We start from the raw sequence: 17,406 nt of genomic DNA, 5'->3' as shown, positions 1-17,406 counted from the left end.
CTGTCTGTAGTTTCTTTGGTTGGCCATCCAACGCCAAAAGAGGGCAATTCTGATTTACATTCACAGAGAGTTCTCAATCTGTTGGGGGTTAACTTAACTCTATAATCCCCTGCAAAACGTTTTTTAAGGTTCTGTAACATGCACTTTAATAGCGTAAGTTTTGGATGTTTCGATGACTTTTTTTCTTATTTTTTTATATATGTATGTTTTTTAACACAGTTCCTAGCGGAGTGGGCTTACTTTGAGTGTAACTTTTTTTTTTTTTTTTTTTTTTTTTTGAGACAAAACAACTCTCACACTACAAGAGAAGGAAAGGGTAAAAGGTCACTCACTTGTCTAATTCACACTAAATCAAAATTAAAACCAAAGCCAAAGTGTCGATAAAGGCACGCCTGTTCATCAAGCAATTCAAGCCAAGTCAAAATCAAAACCAAAACCAAAGTGCCAATAAAGGCACGCCGTGGGTGATCAGGCCACGCTTCCACTCAAATGGAGTCGCCAAGTTCCTAAGACCGTCTTACTGTATTCCAGATGTCCAACTCCAAGCACCAGTTCCTTCCCAGTGTTCAACCATTGCGTTGATCCTCCGCAGGGGCCTGCCGTGCACCGCTGTGATGAGGTATTCCACTGGGGCAAATCCCTACCTGGGAGCGCTCTCAGGATCCGCGTCGCTCAAGCTGGCTGGAGTCCCCACAGGGATGCTCCAGAGGGCAGGCCTAAGCCACGTAAGGGGCTGCCTCGACCATCTGTTATTTACCTCACTTCCCGGTCAGGAAACCAAGAAATGTAGCAGGACGAGCCACAGACAAAACCCCTCAGACACCAGGTTAAAGAAGGAAGTGGCTTTATTTGGCCGAGAGCATCGGCAGACTTGTGTCCCAAAACTGAGTTCCCTGGGAGAGAAATGCCTGCCCCTTTTAAGGGCTTACAGCTCTAAGGGGGTCCATGTGAAAGGGTCATGATCGATTGAGCAAGCATGGGGTACGTGGCTGGGGCTGCATGCATCAGTAATCAAGACAGAACAGAATAGAAAGTTTCACAGTGCTTCCTTACACAATGCCTGGAATCTATAGCTAATACAAGCGGTTAGATCAGGAGTTGATTTTTAACTACCAAACCAGGCCTGGGGTGTGGCACCGGGCTGTCTGACTATTGATCTCATTTTTGCCTTTCTTTAGCTTTTACTTCCTCTTTCTTTTTCTGAGGTATGAGACAATAAGAGAGGTAGTCTCTTTCCTTATCGTGAGAGCTGTGACAGAAGTGTATGTAGGTGTCACAGGAGCTTGGGAACAGGCGGGAGCAGGCAGTGCTAGAGGTGTTAAGGGTTAAGGAGTGAGTTGGTGGAGATGTGGCTGGGGTACCAGGAGGACTTCAGGCAGAGGCGCCCTGTGAGCACGCTGTATGTAGGGAGTCACAACAGTGTTGTCAGAAGCGGAACTTGGATTCTAGCAGTAGTGAAATTAACATCAGAAGGCATCCTTTGAAGTCATGTGAAGGCTTAATAAAATTACAGTCACCTGAATGTTAATTTTACTTCTTTTTGGATTTTATTTTACTAAGTAAGAGGCTTATCTTTCTCATGTCATGTGGACTGTGGATATCAGTGAGTCCAGAGCCCAACAAAATCATGAAAGAGCCAGAGTCGACCAGGCACAGTGGCTCTTTCCTGTAATCCCAGCACTTTGGGAGGCCAAAGTGGGCGGATCACAAGGTCAGGAGATCAAGATCATCCTGGCTAAAACGGTGAAACCCTATCTCTACTAAAAATACAAAAAAAATTAGCTGGGCTTAGTGGCGGGCGCCTGTAGTCCCAGCTACTCAGGAGGCTGAGGCAGGAGAATGGTGTGAACCTGGGAGGCGGAGCTTGCAGTGAGCCGAGGTCATGCCAGTGCACTCCACCGTGGGCAACAGAGTGAGACTCCATCTTAAAAAAAAAAAACAAAAAAAACCCAGAGTCCTTTACCCTGCTGCTCCCCTCCCCCCAGTATGGCACTTTTGTCCTCCTGGTTGAGGTGGAAAAGGGAAGTGTGGAAAGAAAAAATGTTTTCATGAGTCTTTGTTTTTGAGTTTTTTAATTGGAAAGAATTTTAACTACTGAAAGCTGCTTTCATCTGTAGTCACCAGCTTTGACATGCTGCATTTGTGTGTGTTCTCTTTCTCTTTCTGAGCTGCTTGAGAGTAAGTGGCAGACGTTATGGCCCTGCAGCCCTGAATACGTGGCACGGATCTCCTCAGAAGTAGGATATTTATTCTCTTATGTAACTGAGGTCCATTGATGCAATATATTGTGATATTGTGGTTACTCAGACTCATGGTTTTGGTAAAATTGATTGTTAAATGATAATCTAAAAAAACTTTGCAATATTTTAATAAACTCAAGAAGCTATACCTTAAGAAATAATGTAAATGATAGAAACAAGGTAGCTACTAGAAGATCCATCAGAACAAAACAGGAATGTAATTGATTCTGCTAGTGAGAATACCTTAGTTAAACTAAGTCTAAACATGTTTTTCTTGTTCTTCTCCAAGAATAGTTTGTTTACAAGAAACAAATATCTACCCGAGTTAGCTTAAATATAAGGAGACATGTGGCAAGGATATCAGGTGGCTCACAGAATCTAAGTTAAGTGAAGTCACACAGTCCACTGAAACTGGGGACCAGAAAGTTGGCGGGAAGTGAGGCAGGCAGCAGTGTTTTCCACCTCCCATTCTCACGTGGTTTCTCACATTCATAGCCAGGCTGCTCACTTCTTCTCTGTAGACTGCTTTTCCTGCCCAAGACTGTCATGATTGCTCGAGAGGTGCAGGCTGAGCTGTGTGTCATCATGACATTCTAGCTCAGCTTTCCACATCCAGCTGGCATGGTTTGGATATGTCCTTCCAATTTCCTGGGTGCGGGAAGCTCCCTTGCTTCCTGCCTGGCCTGTTCATTGGCTGGTTGTCTCCCCTTTACCTGCTGAGTGAAGCCAGAGTGGGAGGATGACCTGACTAGTACAGTGCGTGAGGCCCATTCCTCAGAGGACTTTGAAGGACTTCCACAGAGCTGCGGCTGGACTTTCTGCCCTGTCTGCAGGGCAGTTCTTCTGGTGGCCTTGGACAGACCCAATTCTGTCTCCTTTCTCACTTGCAGCTTACAAGAATAACTAGATATGCTGGGAATGTAATATCCTCAGATAGGGAAGGACAGCCTGGAATAGCCTGGGCTCCGTTCCATACTCCCTTCCTCCCCGCAACAGGGTGAGCTTCAGCACATTAGCCCAACACATCACGTGGCCCCCAGGGTGTAAAACTCAGGGTGGACTACTTCCTGGGGTCCTTCAGCTGCCTTGCAAGTGAGGCATGCACAGATGAGACTTCATCTGCCCTGGGCTGCTTTCTTGCACGTTTTGGGGACTGGCTTGCCATGGATCCCAGGCCTCTGTTGTCCCTTGCTGCCTATCTGTAAGTAATAAATCGGCTTCATATAGCCTCTTATATGTGGCTGTTCTGTTTCTCCAAATTCAGCCAAGTTGGTAACCAGTGCACAGTGAACTTTTCATATTTTCTTCTTCCTCTCTTCCAAAATATCAACTTATTTTTTTCTGGTCTGGTTGTCCTAATTTTAAAGACAAAAAGTATAACTTAAAAAAAAAGAAAAAAAACTGGGCTGACCAAAAAAATCATGTGGTGCTAATCTCTTATGTTTGGTGTGGGGAGGTTTGAGGAGGGCAGCTGCTCTGGCCCAAAGGTTTTCAGCCTCTGCCCTCAAATCTCCAGCTGTCAGTCATCAGCCAAGAGCAGAACTGGAACCACAAGACTAATTGTATTAATTATTTATTTGTTCATTGGGGAAAGATGAGTGAAGCGTTTATCTTGGTTCTGGTGAAGTCAGGACTGTCTTCCTGGAGGCAAGCAGCCTGTGCTGAGGCCCTAAGCAGGGCTGACCCATGTGATGGCGAGGGGGAGGGCGGGGCTTCATGCTTTGCTGGCCCTCTCTTAGCTCACATTTGGTGCCCACCTCAGGGTAGCACCTAACAAATACTGTCGAGTGGATGGTATTGCCAGAAGGGACAAAGCAGGGGATCTGCATGGAGTTCTGTTGCCTAGAGGAGCACGGCCCAGTGAAATTTAATGCAAGCGACACAGGAGAAATGCAAAAATTTCAAGTAGCCATATTTTTAAAAGTTAAAAAAAAGTGAAGTTAATTTTAATAATGTTTTATTTCACCCACTATATCTACATTATTTCAACGAGTAATCGGTGTAGAATTTTCTAATGAGACATTTTCCATTTTTTTCACACTGAGTCTGAAAAATCTGGCAAATGCTTCACACTCAGCACAGATCAGTCTGCATGTGCCCCATTCCTGGGGTTCAGTAGCCACCCATGCCGAGTGGCTCTTGGCCCCTGTGAGGCTGAGGACGGAGGCTGAAGGGGCGAGTTGGGAGAGATGTGGCTGCCGAGGTAGGGGAGCCTTCCTTGTCACGTTCAGGAGTGTGGACATTTTCCCGGAATAATGGAAGCAATCAGAGGACTGAACAAGGGGGCTACTGTGAGAAGGCTTGTGTTTAACATCACCCTTCCTACTGCGTGGCAAGTTTAGAGGCAAGAAAACCAGGTGGGAACTCTTAGATCACTCTAGAGATGAGGCAGTTGTTCCCTAGGTAATGATGGTGACAGCAAAGACAGAGGAAAGACCAGTTTTTTTAGTTATGAAAAATATGGAAGTGACAGGGCTTAATGATTGCATGGAGCTGGTGGCGAATGAGTCACATCAAGACTGGCAGTCTGGCTTCCGACCTGCAGCTGGATGTTTTCCATTGACTCACGCAGGAATGTAGACGGAGGAACAGGATTGTGGTGGCACTGAGGAGTTCATTTTTTAGACACATTGAATTTGATGTTTCTGTGTTCTAGCCGAGGAGAAATTCAAAAGCTGGAAATGTAGGTTTAGAGTTCAGGAGTAAGATATATAAGCTAGATTGAGAGATTTAAAGTAATCAGTCAAGTGAGAGTGGAAGTCGTGGAAGGGGGATGAGATTACCTGAAAAAGGGTGTGTAGAACAGGGGCTCTTCACTGGGGAGGTTTTGGATTAACTCCCTGAAATTGTACGCAGTAGGGGAAGAGCCCATGCTTTCCACAGGAGTCTGAAAGAGCTGTGTGATCCAAGAAAGGCTAAGAACCACCTGCTGCCATGGACTCTGACAAAACATGGAATGGGCTGACAGAAAAGGAGTAGATTTTACCCAGGGAGGGTGGGATAGTAGCAGTTAAAGACCTTAACTGCTTAACTCTAAGGAGAACTGGCTGGAAAATTAGGTGAAAACCAGGAACATGTGCTGTTAGGGAAGGAAAGGAAAACAAGTATATTTCAGGAAGGATAGAGTAGTGGTGAGCAGTGTAAAATAAGCTGAGAGGACGAGGAAGGGAGGACTGAAAAGTATGCAATGGGTGTGGCAGCGAGAAGGCCATTGGCCACATGGGCCAGGTAATTGATGGAGGCAAGGCCCTGAAGAGCCAGGATGGGATGGTTACTTAGGGAAAGTAACCAGGTGGGACTGTCTACCATTAAAAATGTAGAAAACTTTCCTGCCGATACTCCTTCTGCTAGTGAGACCAAAACATCTGTCCAGACTAGCTCAGATCGACTGACTTAGCAAATACATATTTATTGAAAGGAATTGCTAATTCAGGGGTGGGGTGAGGTGTCTAATTCATGCTGAATAAATGTTTTCCTCATAGCTAAATATTTAACTTGTTATGGTCCAAACTAGTGATTTGCAAGTGGAAGTGGGGCTAGATAGTGGGGAGGAAGCAGAACCATTCTTTAAACATGGTCAGAGTATTCCCTGGTCTTTCTCCATGATCTTGTGTGCCACAGATAGCAGGAGGGAGCGGAGGAAGGCAGTCCTATTTCAGATAATGGGAGGGAAGAGAATTCGGATTATTGAGGCACTAAGGAGGCACTAACGAGGGATGTTATCTTTTGAATCTTTACACGTCTCTACAGTAGATGGGTAGATGTTCTCCTGTTTAGAGATCCTTTCCTTTTTTATGCCTTAGGGTTTCAAATATACAGAACTAACTTGGCGGTGATAGAATATATTTGTTGTTTGAATCTCTGTTCTTCAAATAATGTTCTGAAGTTCCTCTGGGTAGCGGGGTAGAATAGTATCTATTCAGAATTTGATAGGCATGATTTACTTTAATCTTGTTGAAACCTTGTTGAAATCTCTGTCAAAATAAAAAATGTGAAGTACCTTAGATTTAAAATATTATATACTTAAAAAAATTGTTACTAGATAAGAATAGTCTTTTTATATTGTGGCAGCTAAGGACCAGTTAGTTTCCTGAAATAAATTTTTAATCTGAAGCTTTAAGAGAAAAAAGCTTCCAATTTGGAAAAAATTGTTAGAAATTATTTTGCCATTATGTCATGTTAAATGAGAGCAAATATAAAGTATGGGTATATAATCAATGTTGATTATTAAATATAAAAGTAAATGTATAGGGGTGTCTGTACAACAGATTATTTACTGTTGTTGAAAGTGTTTTTATTTGCAGCATAGCACTGGAAAGAGTAACAACTTTTTCAAAGAATAGGGGACTATTAGAGTGGCTTGTATTAACGTTTTTTAATGGAATAATTTTTGGATAGTTTTGAGTATAAATTGTGATCCAAAATGTTTCAGAATTTTGATTTATTTTACATTTTCCTGATTAAAAATTTTGCCTAATTTTTTCCCACTAAATGATTTCTTGTCAATGGTCAGTGCCCTTCAGACCAAATTGTTCATATATTATGCTTTTAGGAACATCATTAACATGCAGTTTGAAACTTAGAGCTCTTCATAAAGGAGAAACATACAAGCAAGTCATCATACTCTGGCATTTTTCTCCCAGCTGTTTTTGTCTCTCTCCCTCTCCTTTCTTCCTTCTCTTTGTTTAAATTGTGCTGGTCTCCCAGTTGGGGTAGAAGATAGTATTATATGGTCCTAATGTATTTCAACCTTGTTGACCGTCCTTTTGGGTACTCAAGATTTTCTCTGTCATATGTTGTTACACTTGATTTTGTTGGTTCTGGCCCAATATCACAGTCTGCCTTTCTGCCCATCGCTGTGTAAGGGAATTAGACGGGGCAACCTAGATGACAGATGAGCTGTCAGGTGGAAATGGTGTCAAGACTGCTGCATGCTCAGACAAACCACTGAGCAAAGTGTCTTTCTCCAGTTTCTGATGCTTGTAATAGAATACCTGAAACTGGATAATATCTGAAGAAATGGAATTTATTTCTTACAATTATGGAGTTTGAGAAGTCAAGGTTGAGGGGCTGCGTCTGTTGAGGGCCTTCTTATTGGTGAGGACTCTGCAGAGTCCCGAGGTGGCACAGGCATCACATGGCCAGGGGCTTAAGCGCCCGCTCATGCTAGCCTAGGTCTCTCTTCCTCTTTTTTTTTTTTTTTGTATTTTTAATAGAGACGGGGTTTCACTGTGTTAGCCAGGATGGTCTCGATCTCCTGACCTCGTGATTCGCCCGCCTCGGCCTCCCATAGTGCTGGGATTACAAGCGTGAACCACTGTGCCAAGCCTCTTCTTATAAAGCCACAGTCCCACTCTCATGAAAAGTCGTTCATCTATTAATTCATGAATGGATTAATCCATTCATGAGAGCAGAACTCTCATGACCCAGTCACCTCTTTAAGGCCCCTCCTCTCAATACTGCCACATTGGGGATTAAATTTCAACGTGTTTTGAAGGGGACAGATACTCAAACCATAGCAGAAAGTTTCAGAATTCCAATATTTGGGGAAAAAAATATTGGTTCTATTGTCATATGTCTAGATTTATTTAAGTTTGTAGGGAAGCTGTTACCTAAATATATTTTAAATCCCAGGTTGACTGATCTAGTCACATATACTTGCACTAAAGCCAGTGTATATCTAGTATAGGTGCTGTTGTTGTTGTTGTTGTTTTTCCAGCCAAGGTTATGTCTCAAGGATAGTTATTTTTGTTCAAGAGAACAGTAATCAGAAGGATAGGTTCATCTAATGATGTAACAGAAACCCCAAATACCATGACTTAAATAAGAGAGAGATTTGTTGTTATCTTACATCCCCGGGTGGGCTGGGCAGACCAGAACTAGACAATGCGCAGAGATCCAGCCTCCTTCAGCTCAGTGCACTGCCATCCCTTGGGCATGGCCTGGTCCTCTTGGCTGTCAGGGTGGCAGGAAGCCAGGGAGCGGGGGGGGGTCTTCCAGGCTGTGGGGAGGCTCCTGGAAGTTGTCCTTCAACACTTCCACCTTATACTGTATTGGCCATTACTCAGTCTTCTGGCCATGCGTAGCTGCAAAGGAACTGGGAAATGAAATCTTTCCTCTGATAGGCTATGTGGCCTACTAAGATGAAAGGGTTCTGTTACTGAGGAAGGAGAGAAAAAGGATATTGGGGAACATTAGCGATCTCTTCCCCAGGAGTTATAAATCTGTACTCATCTGTACTAAATTATAAATAATTGCTTTGATTTTAATTCTTAGGTTTTGGGGGGCCATATGACCTACTTCCACTGGCAGATAATTTAGAATGCTGTGGTTGTGCTTGGGTTTCTGGACCTTTTAACGTCCCTCTTCCTTTCAGAGTTTGAGAAAAGTCTTGTAATCCGTTGTTTGTAGGTTTTTGAAAGTTAATATTTGGTAATTCTGATGGCATAGGCATTGCCAAGAAATTTTGTTTTAATGTTTGAAATGTTTAAGAAATTAAAACAACTGAAGTAGTTATACTACTTTTATTAGCTTACTTAGAAAATAAATTGTAGATCACATTTAAATGAGATTTAATTTAATTTAAAAACTGGTTTTTGACAGAGAGGGTTGGTGATAGTAGGTCCATTCATCACCTCCTTATAAAGTTTATATTGGATTTACAAATTTCAACATGTCTAAATTTTCTGTTTACCATTTTGGGGAAAGCTAGAGAGATCGATGGTTCATCCCACGGTGAGGCAGCAAGCGCATGCTGTGTTGTGACCCCATGGGAAGGACGCACAGCTGCGTGACCACATGGAGAGCAGGCTTAGGCCCAGGAGGGTTCTGGGCAGAGAGGAGATGGGGGACTGCGAACAGAAGGAAGAAGTGGGGGAGAGAGCTGTGCATGCAAACACATCCAGGTAGGGAGATCCTCACCCAGCTGGGGAATTACCAGACAGCTGGAGTCTGTTATGAAGCCAAAATAAAGTAGGAGACATGCAAAGTGGCCACATCACAATAAACCATCTCTGCTCTGATGTTCTGAGTTCTTTCCTGAAGGCTGTAGAAAACCAGCGAGAGGTAAAATAACTGTGTCATTTTAGCAAGGCCACTTTAGAGATAGTGGTTGTGGGGAGGGTACTGGATTTTCGATTGTAAAAGACTAGAGGGCAAAGACCAGTATAGAGGCTGCAGATCCAATCCAGCCATGGTGAGAGGCGGGATCAGGGGTGAGGAGGGTGGGAGAGATTCAGTGTATGGAGGAGAGAGGATCTGTGAGACCTGGATACCAGTTGGATGTGGAGGAGAAATCCGAGGGAAGCGGCCAGCGACTTCCCAGGTTTATCCTTGACGTTTTTAGTTACCAAACAAAATCACACACACAAATCAAAAACCTCTGTCACCTTCTATGTAGTGTGCCAAAGTTGTGTAATCTGCTTTATTCTTTAAATAGCTCTGAGACTCATTTCAGGTGATTTAATTCATATTGAAGAAACATCTGGCCCACGTGTTTTGGTTATTTTAGTTTTTGCATATCTTATGGGAAAATGGATTCTCTAAAGAATAATTTTGTAGGCTAGGAGATCCTTCAAGTATAATTATAAAGCTGATTTAATTCATTTTCTACTACATATCATTAAAACATTGAACTAATTTTCTAAAATATTTCTTTACTGTAGATTTAGTTGAGCTTTCTTATGTTATATGCAGATTCTAATTAAAAATAACTTTTAAATTTTGTTTGAGCAATTCTGCAGTTAGATTGTGGAGTAGTTGGTAGGTTTAACTGATGAAGACTGGCTCTACAGTGTTGCAGCACATTTTCCTTTAGGAGAAAGATGCGTCCTTTTCCGGGTCTAACTCTCCTGGAGGACTCTTCAACTATCAACAGTCATCGATCTCTTAGTTTATACCAGGGACTGATCTGAAAACTGGAAGATGATAAATGGGACACCATCTCCTCTCTGCCCAGAACCCTCCTGGGCCTAAGCCTGCTCTCCATGTGGTCACGCAGCTGTGCGTCCTTCCCATGGGGTCACAACACAGCATGCGCTTGCTGCCTCACCGTGGGATGAACCATCGATCTCTCTAGCTTTCCCCAAAATGGTAAACAGAAAATTTAGACATGTTGAAATTTGTAAATCCAATATAAACTTTATAAGGAGGTGATGAATGGACCTACTATCACCAACCCTCTCTGTCAAAAACCAGTTTTTAAATTAAATTAAATCTCATTTAAATGTGATCTACAATTTATTTTCTAAGTAAGCTAATAAAAGTAGTATAACTACTTCAGTTGTTTTAATTTCTTAAACATTTCAAACATTAAAACAAAATTTCTTGGCAATGCCTATGCCATCAGAATTACCAAATATTAACTTTCAAAAACCTACAAACAACGGATTACAAGACTTTTCTCAAACTCTGAAAGGAAGAGGGACGTTAAAAGGTCCAGAAACCCAAGCACAACCACAGCATTCTAAATTATCTGCCAGTGGAAGTAGGTCATATGGCCCCCCAAAACCTAAGAATTAAAATCAAAGCAATTATTTATAATTTAGTACAGATGAGTACAGATTTATAACTCCTGGGGAAGAGATCGCTAATGTTCCCCAATATCCTTTTTCTCTCCTTCCTCAGTAACAGAACCCTTTCATCTTAGTAGGCCACATAGCCTATCAGAGGAAAGATTTCATTTCCCAGTTCCTTTGCAGCTACGCATGGCCAGAAGACTGAGTAATGGCCAATACAGTATAAGGTGGAAGTGTTGAAGGACAACTTCCAGGAGCCTCCCCACAGCCTGGAAGACCCCCCCCCGCTCCCTGGCTTCCTGCCACCCTGACAGCCAAGAGGACCAGGCCATGCCCAAGGGATGGCAGTGCACTGAGCTGAAGGAGGCTGGATCTCTGCGCATTGTCTAGTTCTGGTCTGCCCAGCCCACCCGGGGATGTAAGATAACAACAAATCTCTCTCTTATTTAAGTCATGGTATTTGGGGTTTCTGTTACATCATTAGATGAACCTATCCTTCTGATTACTGTTCTCTTGAACAAAAATATAATTAGTCTTTGAATTTAGATGCTGTTAGAAAGGGAAGTGTCTAGTGATCATGAAAATATGTTTGAGAAAATAAATTGAGGATTTGCACTGTGATGTTCTTTATCTTTTTTATTCTCACAGCTGTACAATAATGTATCTCCAGCCAGTGAGAGGAAGAATAATGTACCATGAGGTTGTACTATTAGTTGTTAAAACTGTGAATTTTGAAATCAGACTTGGTACCAATACACTCCCCACTAATCTAGTTGTCCTAACGTTACAACATGTTAGTTATCATTGCTAAACTCGAGTTACATATCCATAAATGGGGCTCTTCTGTACCTTTATGGGTATTCTTGTGAAGAGTACATAAGAAAATGTATGTCAAGCAGCTAGTGCAGTGCTTAGTCACTAGCAGGCACTAAAAAATGGTACCTGTTGTGATGTTAAATACTGTTTTTCCTAGGCTGAGATCAAAATACTGTAGAAAGAGTTGGACTATATAGTACTTACTCTTGGAATTTAAATGTTTTTGTAAATTATATACAGATGAGAGAGGGCACTGCAGTTTTCATATAAACAAAATTTTTTTCATAAAATTGTTTTTTTTTTCCGGTTCATAAAACAAAGTTTGCTTTGTGTTCAAAATGATGATAAAAGCCAGAGGAATCGCTGAATTTATAACTAAACTATAGTGAGTTAGCATTAAAGAAAGCAGAGCTATATAAAATTATTGATGATTTATTTTTGCCATTTACCAAATATAAATCTGTATTATAAACAACTATAAAGTTTATATTTTCTAAGGGAAATTGTGTTTATATATTTAGAAAAGAATAGTTTGTTAATGATTTATTTTATACCAACTTGTTTTCCAAAACAGGATAGGTAAAGAGTAAGAAACATGTAATTATGACTCAGATGTAGTTTTAATGATCATTATGACAAACCTACTGAAAGAAGTAGGCTGTAGAATTCCAAGAACATTATGGTTTTAGTTATGAAAAATTTGCATACCAAAGGAAGACCAGAGCAAACAGTACAAAAATGCTGCTAACAATGGGTTTTCTACTTGACTTTGTGGGCAGGCAAGGCCAATAAAGGAAAATAAAAGAGACTTAGTAGTTTTCATTGATTAATATATTTGTCAGTAGAAAAATCACTTTTTTCCTGTCACTAAATTACACAGCTGAAGTTACCATGTGTTTCAAGTTACGTAGGTAAAGTTAGTATGTTGAAATACTATTATAGTGTCTTCAATTACAGTTTTAAAGAAAGAAACATCTGTAATGTTTGAGTCTTTAAGCAACTAAATATACTGTGACTGTGAGGCATTTGATTAGAATGGGTAATGGTCTTCCTGTTGTTTGAAGAGTTACTATAGCTAAGTAAGTGCTTCCTAGCTCCTAACAGAATAGAACCTAGATAGTTAGTCGCCTTCAGAATGCCCCCATCAATTCTCCACCGCCTCAGTGGTGCCTTGTGGGAAGTGGAAGTCAGTTTTTCAGGGTTTCTCCATCAGATGTAAACTCTATTGCAGCAGTATGATCTCTTTTGTGAGCTGTTTATGTACTTGGGCTTTTAAAAAGGGGAGTAGGTTTTCAGACTGCCCTTTTTTCAGTTGCAGAGATGTTGAGATCTCAGGAGATTTCAGGTGTGGATGAAGTTAAAGAGAAGAAAAATATTGCACCTCACAAAGTTTGCATCTTAGGTAGCAGCAGCAAAGATTTAATGTCACATTCCTATGGATTGCTTGTACAAGTCAGGCACCTTTTGACTGAATTATAAGGTGAAATTTTATTGTATTGATCTTCATGTGTAGAGAGAAAGGCTGACTCAATACCAAGATTAATTGACAAAAGATCTCCTTGCATCCTTTGTTCTAGATACATTATTATCCCCTGAGGTAAAATCTATACTAGTTTTTCCTTTTGCACTCCAGCCTGGGCAATAAAGTGAGACTCAGTCTCAAAAAATAAAATAAAATAAAATAAAATAAAATAAAATAAAATAAATAAAAGCCAAGTTCAAAGGAGTGGATTTTCCCCAAAGTTCGTATAGGCTAGGTGTTTTTAATACCCTTTTCAGTAGAGCCATGGTTCAGTTCCTCCTGGTATGTTAGCAAGCCATCTGACACCCCACATGCCATAACAAACAGCAATTTCAGGAAAGCTTGAGGAGGAAATTGGATGATTCTTTCCATGAATCCTGTCTGGGCTCTTCTCTTGCTGGGCTTTTGGCATTTTGACCTAAAACACTCAAGCCAGGCTCACAAAGTTCCACCTGGGGCCGCTGATGTGCAAGTTCTTAGTTGGACCCTTTTTCATCTATATGAGTCCTTGCTCTTCCCCCAAATCCAAATTACATAAACCCTGAACTAGGCAGAAGAAAGGAGGGGCTCATTTTTCTATGTGTCACATACTTCGGTCAGGAAGAAGTGGATGCCTCTGGGCTACCTTGTATGTACGAAAAAACGAGAGTGAAAGCCTGGCTGGGTGTGATGGCTGACACCCGTAACTCCAGCACTTTTAGGGGCTGAGGCAGGCATAAACCCAGGAGTTAGCGTCCAGCCTGGGCAACATGCCGAAACCCTGTCTCTACAAGAAGTAAAAAAATTAGCCAGGCATGGTGGTGAGCACCTGTAGTCCCAGCTACTCAAGAGGCTAGGGTGGGAGGATGGCTTGAACCCAGGAGGTTAAGGCTGCACTGAACTGTGATCTCACCACTGCACTCCAGCCTGGGCAACGGAGCAAAACCCTGTCTCAAAAAAAAAAAAAAATTGTATAGGAGAGGATGTTACCCGTAATGTATATCTTTGACCAGGAAGACAAAAAACGAGTGGAAGATGGTGGGGTGGAAACCGTGACTGCATGTGTGTCTTTTCATTCTCTGCTGGAACAGCCCACCTGTGCCGGGTTTTACTGTCCTACTTTGGCCCTACGAGAGTGTTTCTTTTGTGAAGAAATAATTATCTTCACCACTTGTTGTCTCCTAAGTATTAGTGAAGTGTGATATGAGGAATGAACTACCCTCATGCCTCTGGAAGGGATGGAGCAGGCTGGGAACCTGTCTGTGACCAGATGCACAAGACCCTTTGTGGTAACTTACCAGTTCCCTGCCTGAGCTCGTGGAGGCTTTGTCGTGCATTCTTACTAGTCATTTCTGAAAACTTACATTTAGAACTTGGTCCTTGACATCAGTCCTTTAGGGAGAGAACCATGTCTTACTGTCATTGAAGAGTGGCACAGTGTCTTTGAGTACACTTTTAAAATGTTTTATAAGGCTCCACACTAAATAGTCAAATTGAAATATTTGAAGACCTCTCTAAAATGAAGCATATCTAACTTCAGGCTTGATTTCTCACATATATGCAGGAAAAATATAAGATCTGGAAATCTGCCATAAATATTATTACCTCCACTACCAAGAAAACAAATCTGTGTGACCACAAATGCTCCCAAGTTGCAGGCATTCTCAGAGTAGCAGCATAGATAGTGGCTGTAAACTCTTGTTTTTCCTGTCTAACAAAGATAATAGGATGTCTTCCCTTTCAGCCTTTGCATGAAGTAGACATGACTATTTACTTAACTTCTGGTTGGAAATAAGATCCCATTGTCTAAATTGTGTCAGCGCAGTTCCTGGTAGCACAAGAATATTAAACACTTTAATATGACATCCAAAATTAATGAGTCAAGTTATAAGAACTTTCTTTGAGGGATGGAAAAGATCATAACCCACTTTCATGTCCTGGGATGCTTCATTCAGTCTCACGGTATTAGAAAGTGAGCAGCCTTTGGGTTGGGGCGGGGGGTGTAGCACTTCACATGCTTTGGGCCACCAGTTCCTCCTCCCTGCTGCTACGCCACTGCGTGACATTTCCTTCTCATCCACATTCCCAGTGTTTGTCTTTTCTGTCTTAAAATCTTTGCAGCTTTGGCCTAGGCTGCAGTAGCAGGGGGAGAGCAGCGCAGGCGAAATGCTTGCCTTCTTCTGGACCACTGTGGAGAGAGGCGGAGTCACATTTACCTGTGGACATCGGTGGCCCCCAAAGGTGGTTTCTTGGCAACGCTCACACAGTTGATAGACGATAGGCAAGAGAGGATGTCATCGACAGTGCACCTGCTGCTTGCAGCCCAGCCAGGGCCTCCACACCCAGCGCCTCCTAGAGCCCCCATGAGAATACCTGGGAGGTTATGGAACTGGAATGTAAACCCACGTCTCTATTCCAAACTCATGCTTTTTTGTAAGAGGAAAACTTTTAAATAGTTTTTTCTTGAAAAGCCTCTTTTTCTTCCTAATTGGTTCTGAAACAAAAGTTTGGGCAAGTGCCTCAAAGGAAAATAGGGACAAGATTGTTTTCTGTCGTGGAATTCACAGTGGTGTCTGTGTGTACTTTAGAGCCAAGCGTGCACATACTGTGGGCGCATGCTTATTTTCTGAAGGTGAGTGCTCTAAAAGGATTGGGGACCACTGCTCTGAGCCCCAGTTGCTCTACCTGTGGAGTGAGTGCTGCTGCTCAGCTCCTGGAATTGTTCTGTGGCTCTGGCCTGACCGTCTCTGTGCGGGTTTTAGACTGTGCTGGGGCAGAGTGAGTGCCCCAGACCAGTAGCTCTTGTTAGTGTGGGGACTCCCAATGCTACTTTTGGTGATTTATTTTCATGTACTCTTGTGTCATCCCAGGGTGAAGATACACATATTCTCTAACAGCAGGACATTTGTTTTTCATTTATGAGGTCATTCAGAATCGTAATTGAGGCGATTTTGAACTTCTTAGATTGCAGCAGTGGCAGTAGCAGTAAACAAGACCCCTTTATCTGAACAGGAAAGTAGTCTTTCCCCAGGAAGTAACTACACTTCCTTGTAATCACCTGTTTGTGTAATTGTAATAACTTTACAAGTTATTCATAAAAATACAAGAATGACTAGTTTGTCGTCGTCATAACTTGTGTATGATACATGAAGTAGAAGTCATACAGTACAAGTACTTTTGAAATTTGGAAAAGTTTAATTTTGTAGGACTTTATTATTTTTGGATGTTAAAGTAAGTATGTATGACAGTGCATAGTGTGTTTCAATTTTGGAAGTGATTCTTTGCTATTGAAATTCTCATTCTCCTCATTTCATTCTTATTTTTTAGGGAATACCTTGGCAAGCAGCTCCAATCCGAGCAGCCCCAGACCGCTGCCGCCCGAAGCTGAGCCTGCCTCTGGCCTTCCCCTCCGCCTCGATGCAGAACCAGTAGTGGGAGCACTGTGTTTAGAGTTAAGAGTGAACACTGTTTGATTTTACCTGGAATTTCCTCTGTTATGTAGCTTTTCCCAATGCTAATTTCCAAACAACAACAACGACAAAACATGTTTGCCTGTTAAGTTGTATAAAAGTAGGTGATTCTATATTTAAAGAAGATATTACTGTTACATATACTGCTTGCAATTTCTGTATTTATTGTTCTCTGGAAATAAATATAGTTATTAAAGGATTCTCACTCCAAACACGGCCTCTCTCTTTACTTGGACTTTAAACAAAAGTCACCTGTTGTCTCTTTTCAAACCAAATTGGGAGAATTGTTGCCAAGTAGTGAATGGCAAATAAATTTTTAAAATCTATCGACCTATCAATCTCTATCGATCTATGTCTCTATCCAGCTCTCTGTTCATCTATATATCATCTATGTATCTACACACACACACACACACACACACACACACACACACAGTCTGCAACTATTCCTTAGTGGTAGCATAGCTTTAAAATCTTAGTTTTTAACATGATACTGTGGTTCAAAAGACTTCCTTTTGGAGTTCAATGAAAAGTTTTAGTGTTAGATTTATTTTCAATACTTTTATCCTTGGTTTTTAGTGCCTGAAGTTTGTTTTGTCTTATTACATTTTGGTTTAAGCATTGCCAATAGATACTTTATTCTCTCCCCTTTTGTTTCTAGAACCATGTCCCTTTAGCAGTACATATGTGGCATGCAGGCCTCCTCTGAGGCTTTTGTTTTTTTAACCCCATCAGCTGATCTCTCTGAGTCTCATTTTTCATTCATTTTCATGTTATTTTCACTTTTTATTCCTAGCAGTTCTATGAATATTGAGTAGATGTGCTAAAGCTAATAAAACATTTATTCTAGTAAGTTTTTTCTC

General features: G+C 41.5%; 1 protein-coding gene across 2 annotated transcripts in view; it reads left to right on the top strand.

The window, feature by feature from the left end:
- ATP6V1H (ATPase H+ transporting V1 subunit H) overlaps positions 1-16,755 on the top strand; it is a 120,593-nt gene extending 103,838 nt beyond the window's left edge. For both annotated transcript variants that reach the window (XM_015145373.3, XM_015145372.3), the window contains one exon: positions 16,401-16,755. In XM_015145373.3, coding sequence (XP_015000859.1) covers positions 16,401-16,461 — 61 coding nt within the window. In that variant the 3' untranslated portion in view covers positions 16,462-16,755. The remainder of the gene's footprint in view (positions 1-16,400) is intronic.
- The last annotated feature ends 651 nt before the right edge of the window (positions 16,756-17,406 follow it).

The sequence above is a fragment of the Macaca mulatta genome, chromosome 8 (assembly GCF_049350105.2).
Source record: "Macaca mulatta isolate MMU2019108-1 chromosome 8, T2T-MMU8v2.0, whole genome shotgun sequence".
Taxonomy (NCBI): Eukaryota; Metazoa; Chordata; class Mammalia; order Primates; family Cercopithecidae; genus Macaca; species Macaca mulatta.
Note: the sequence above shows the minus strand (reverse complement) of the source record. Positions and strands in the feature narration are given on the sequence as shown.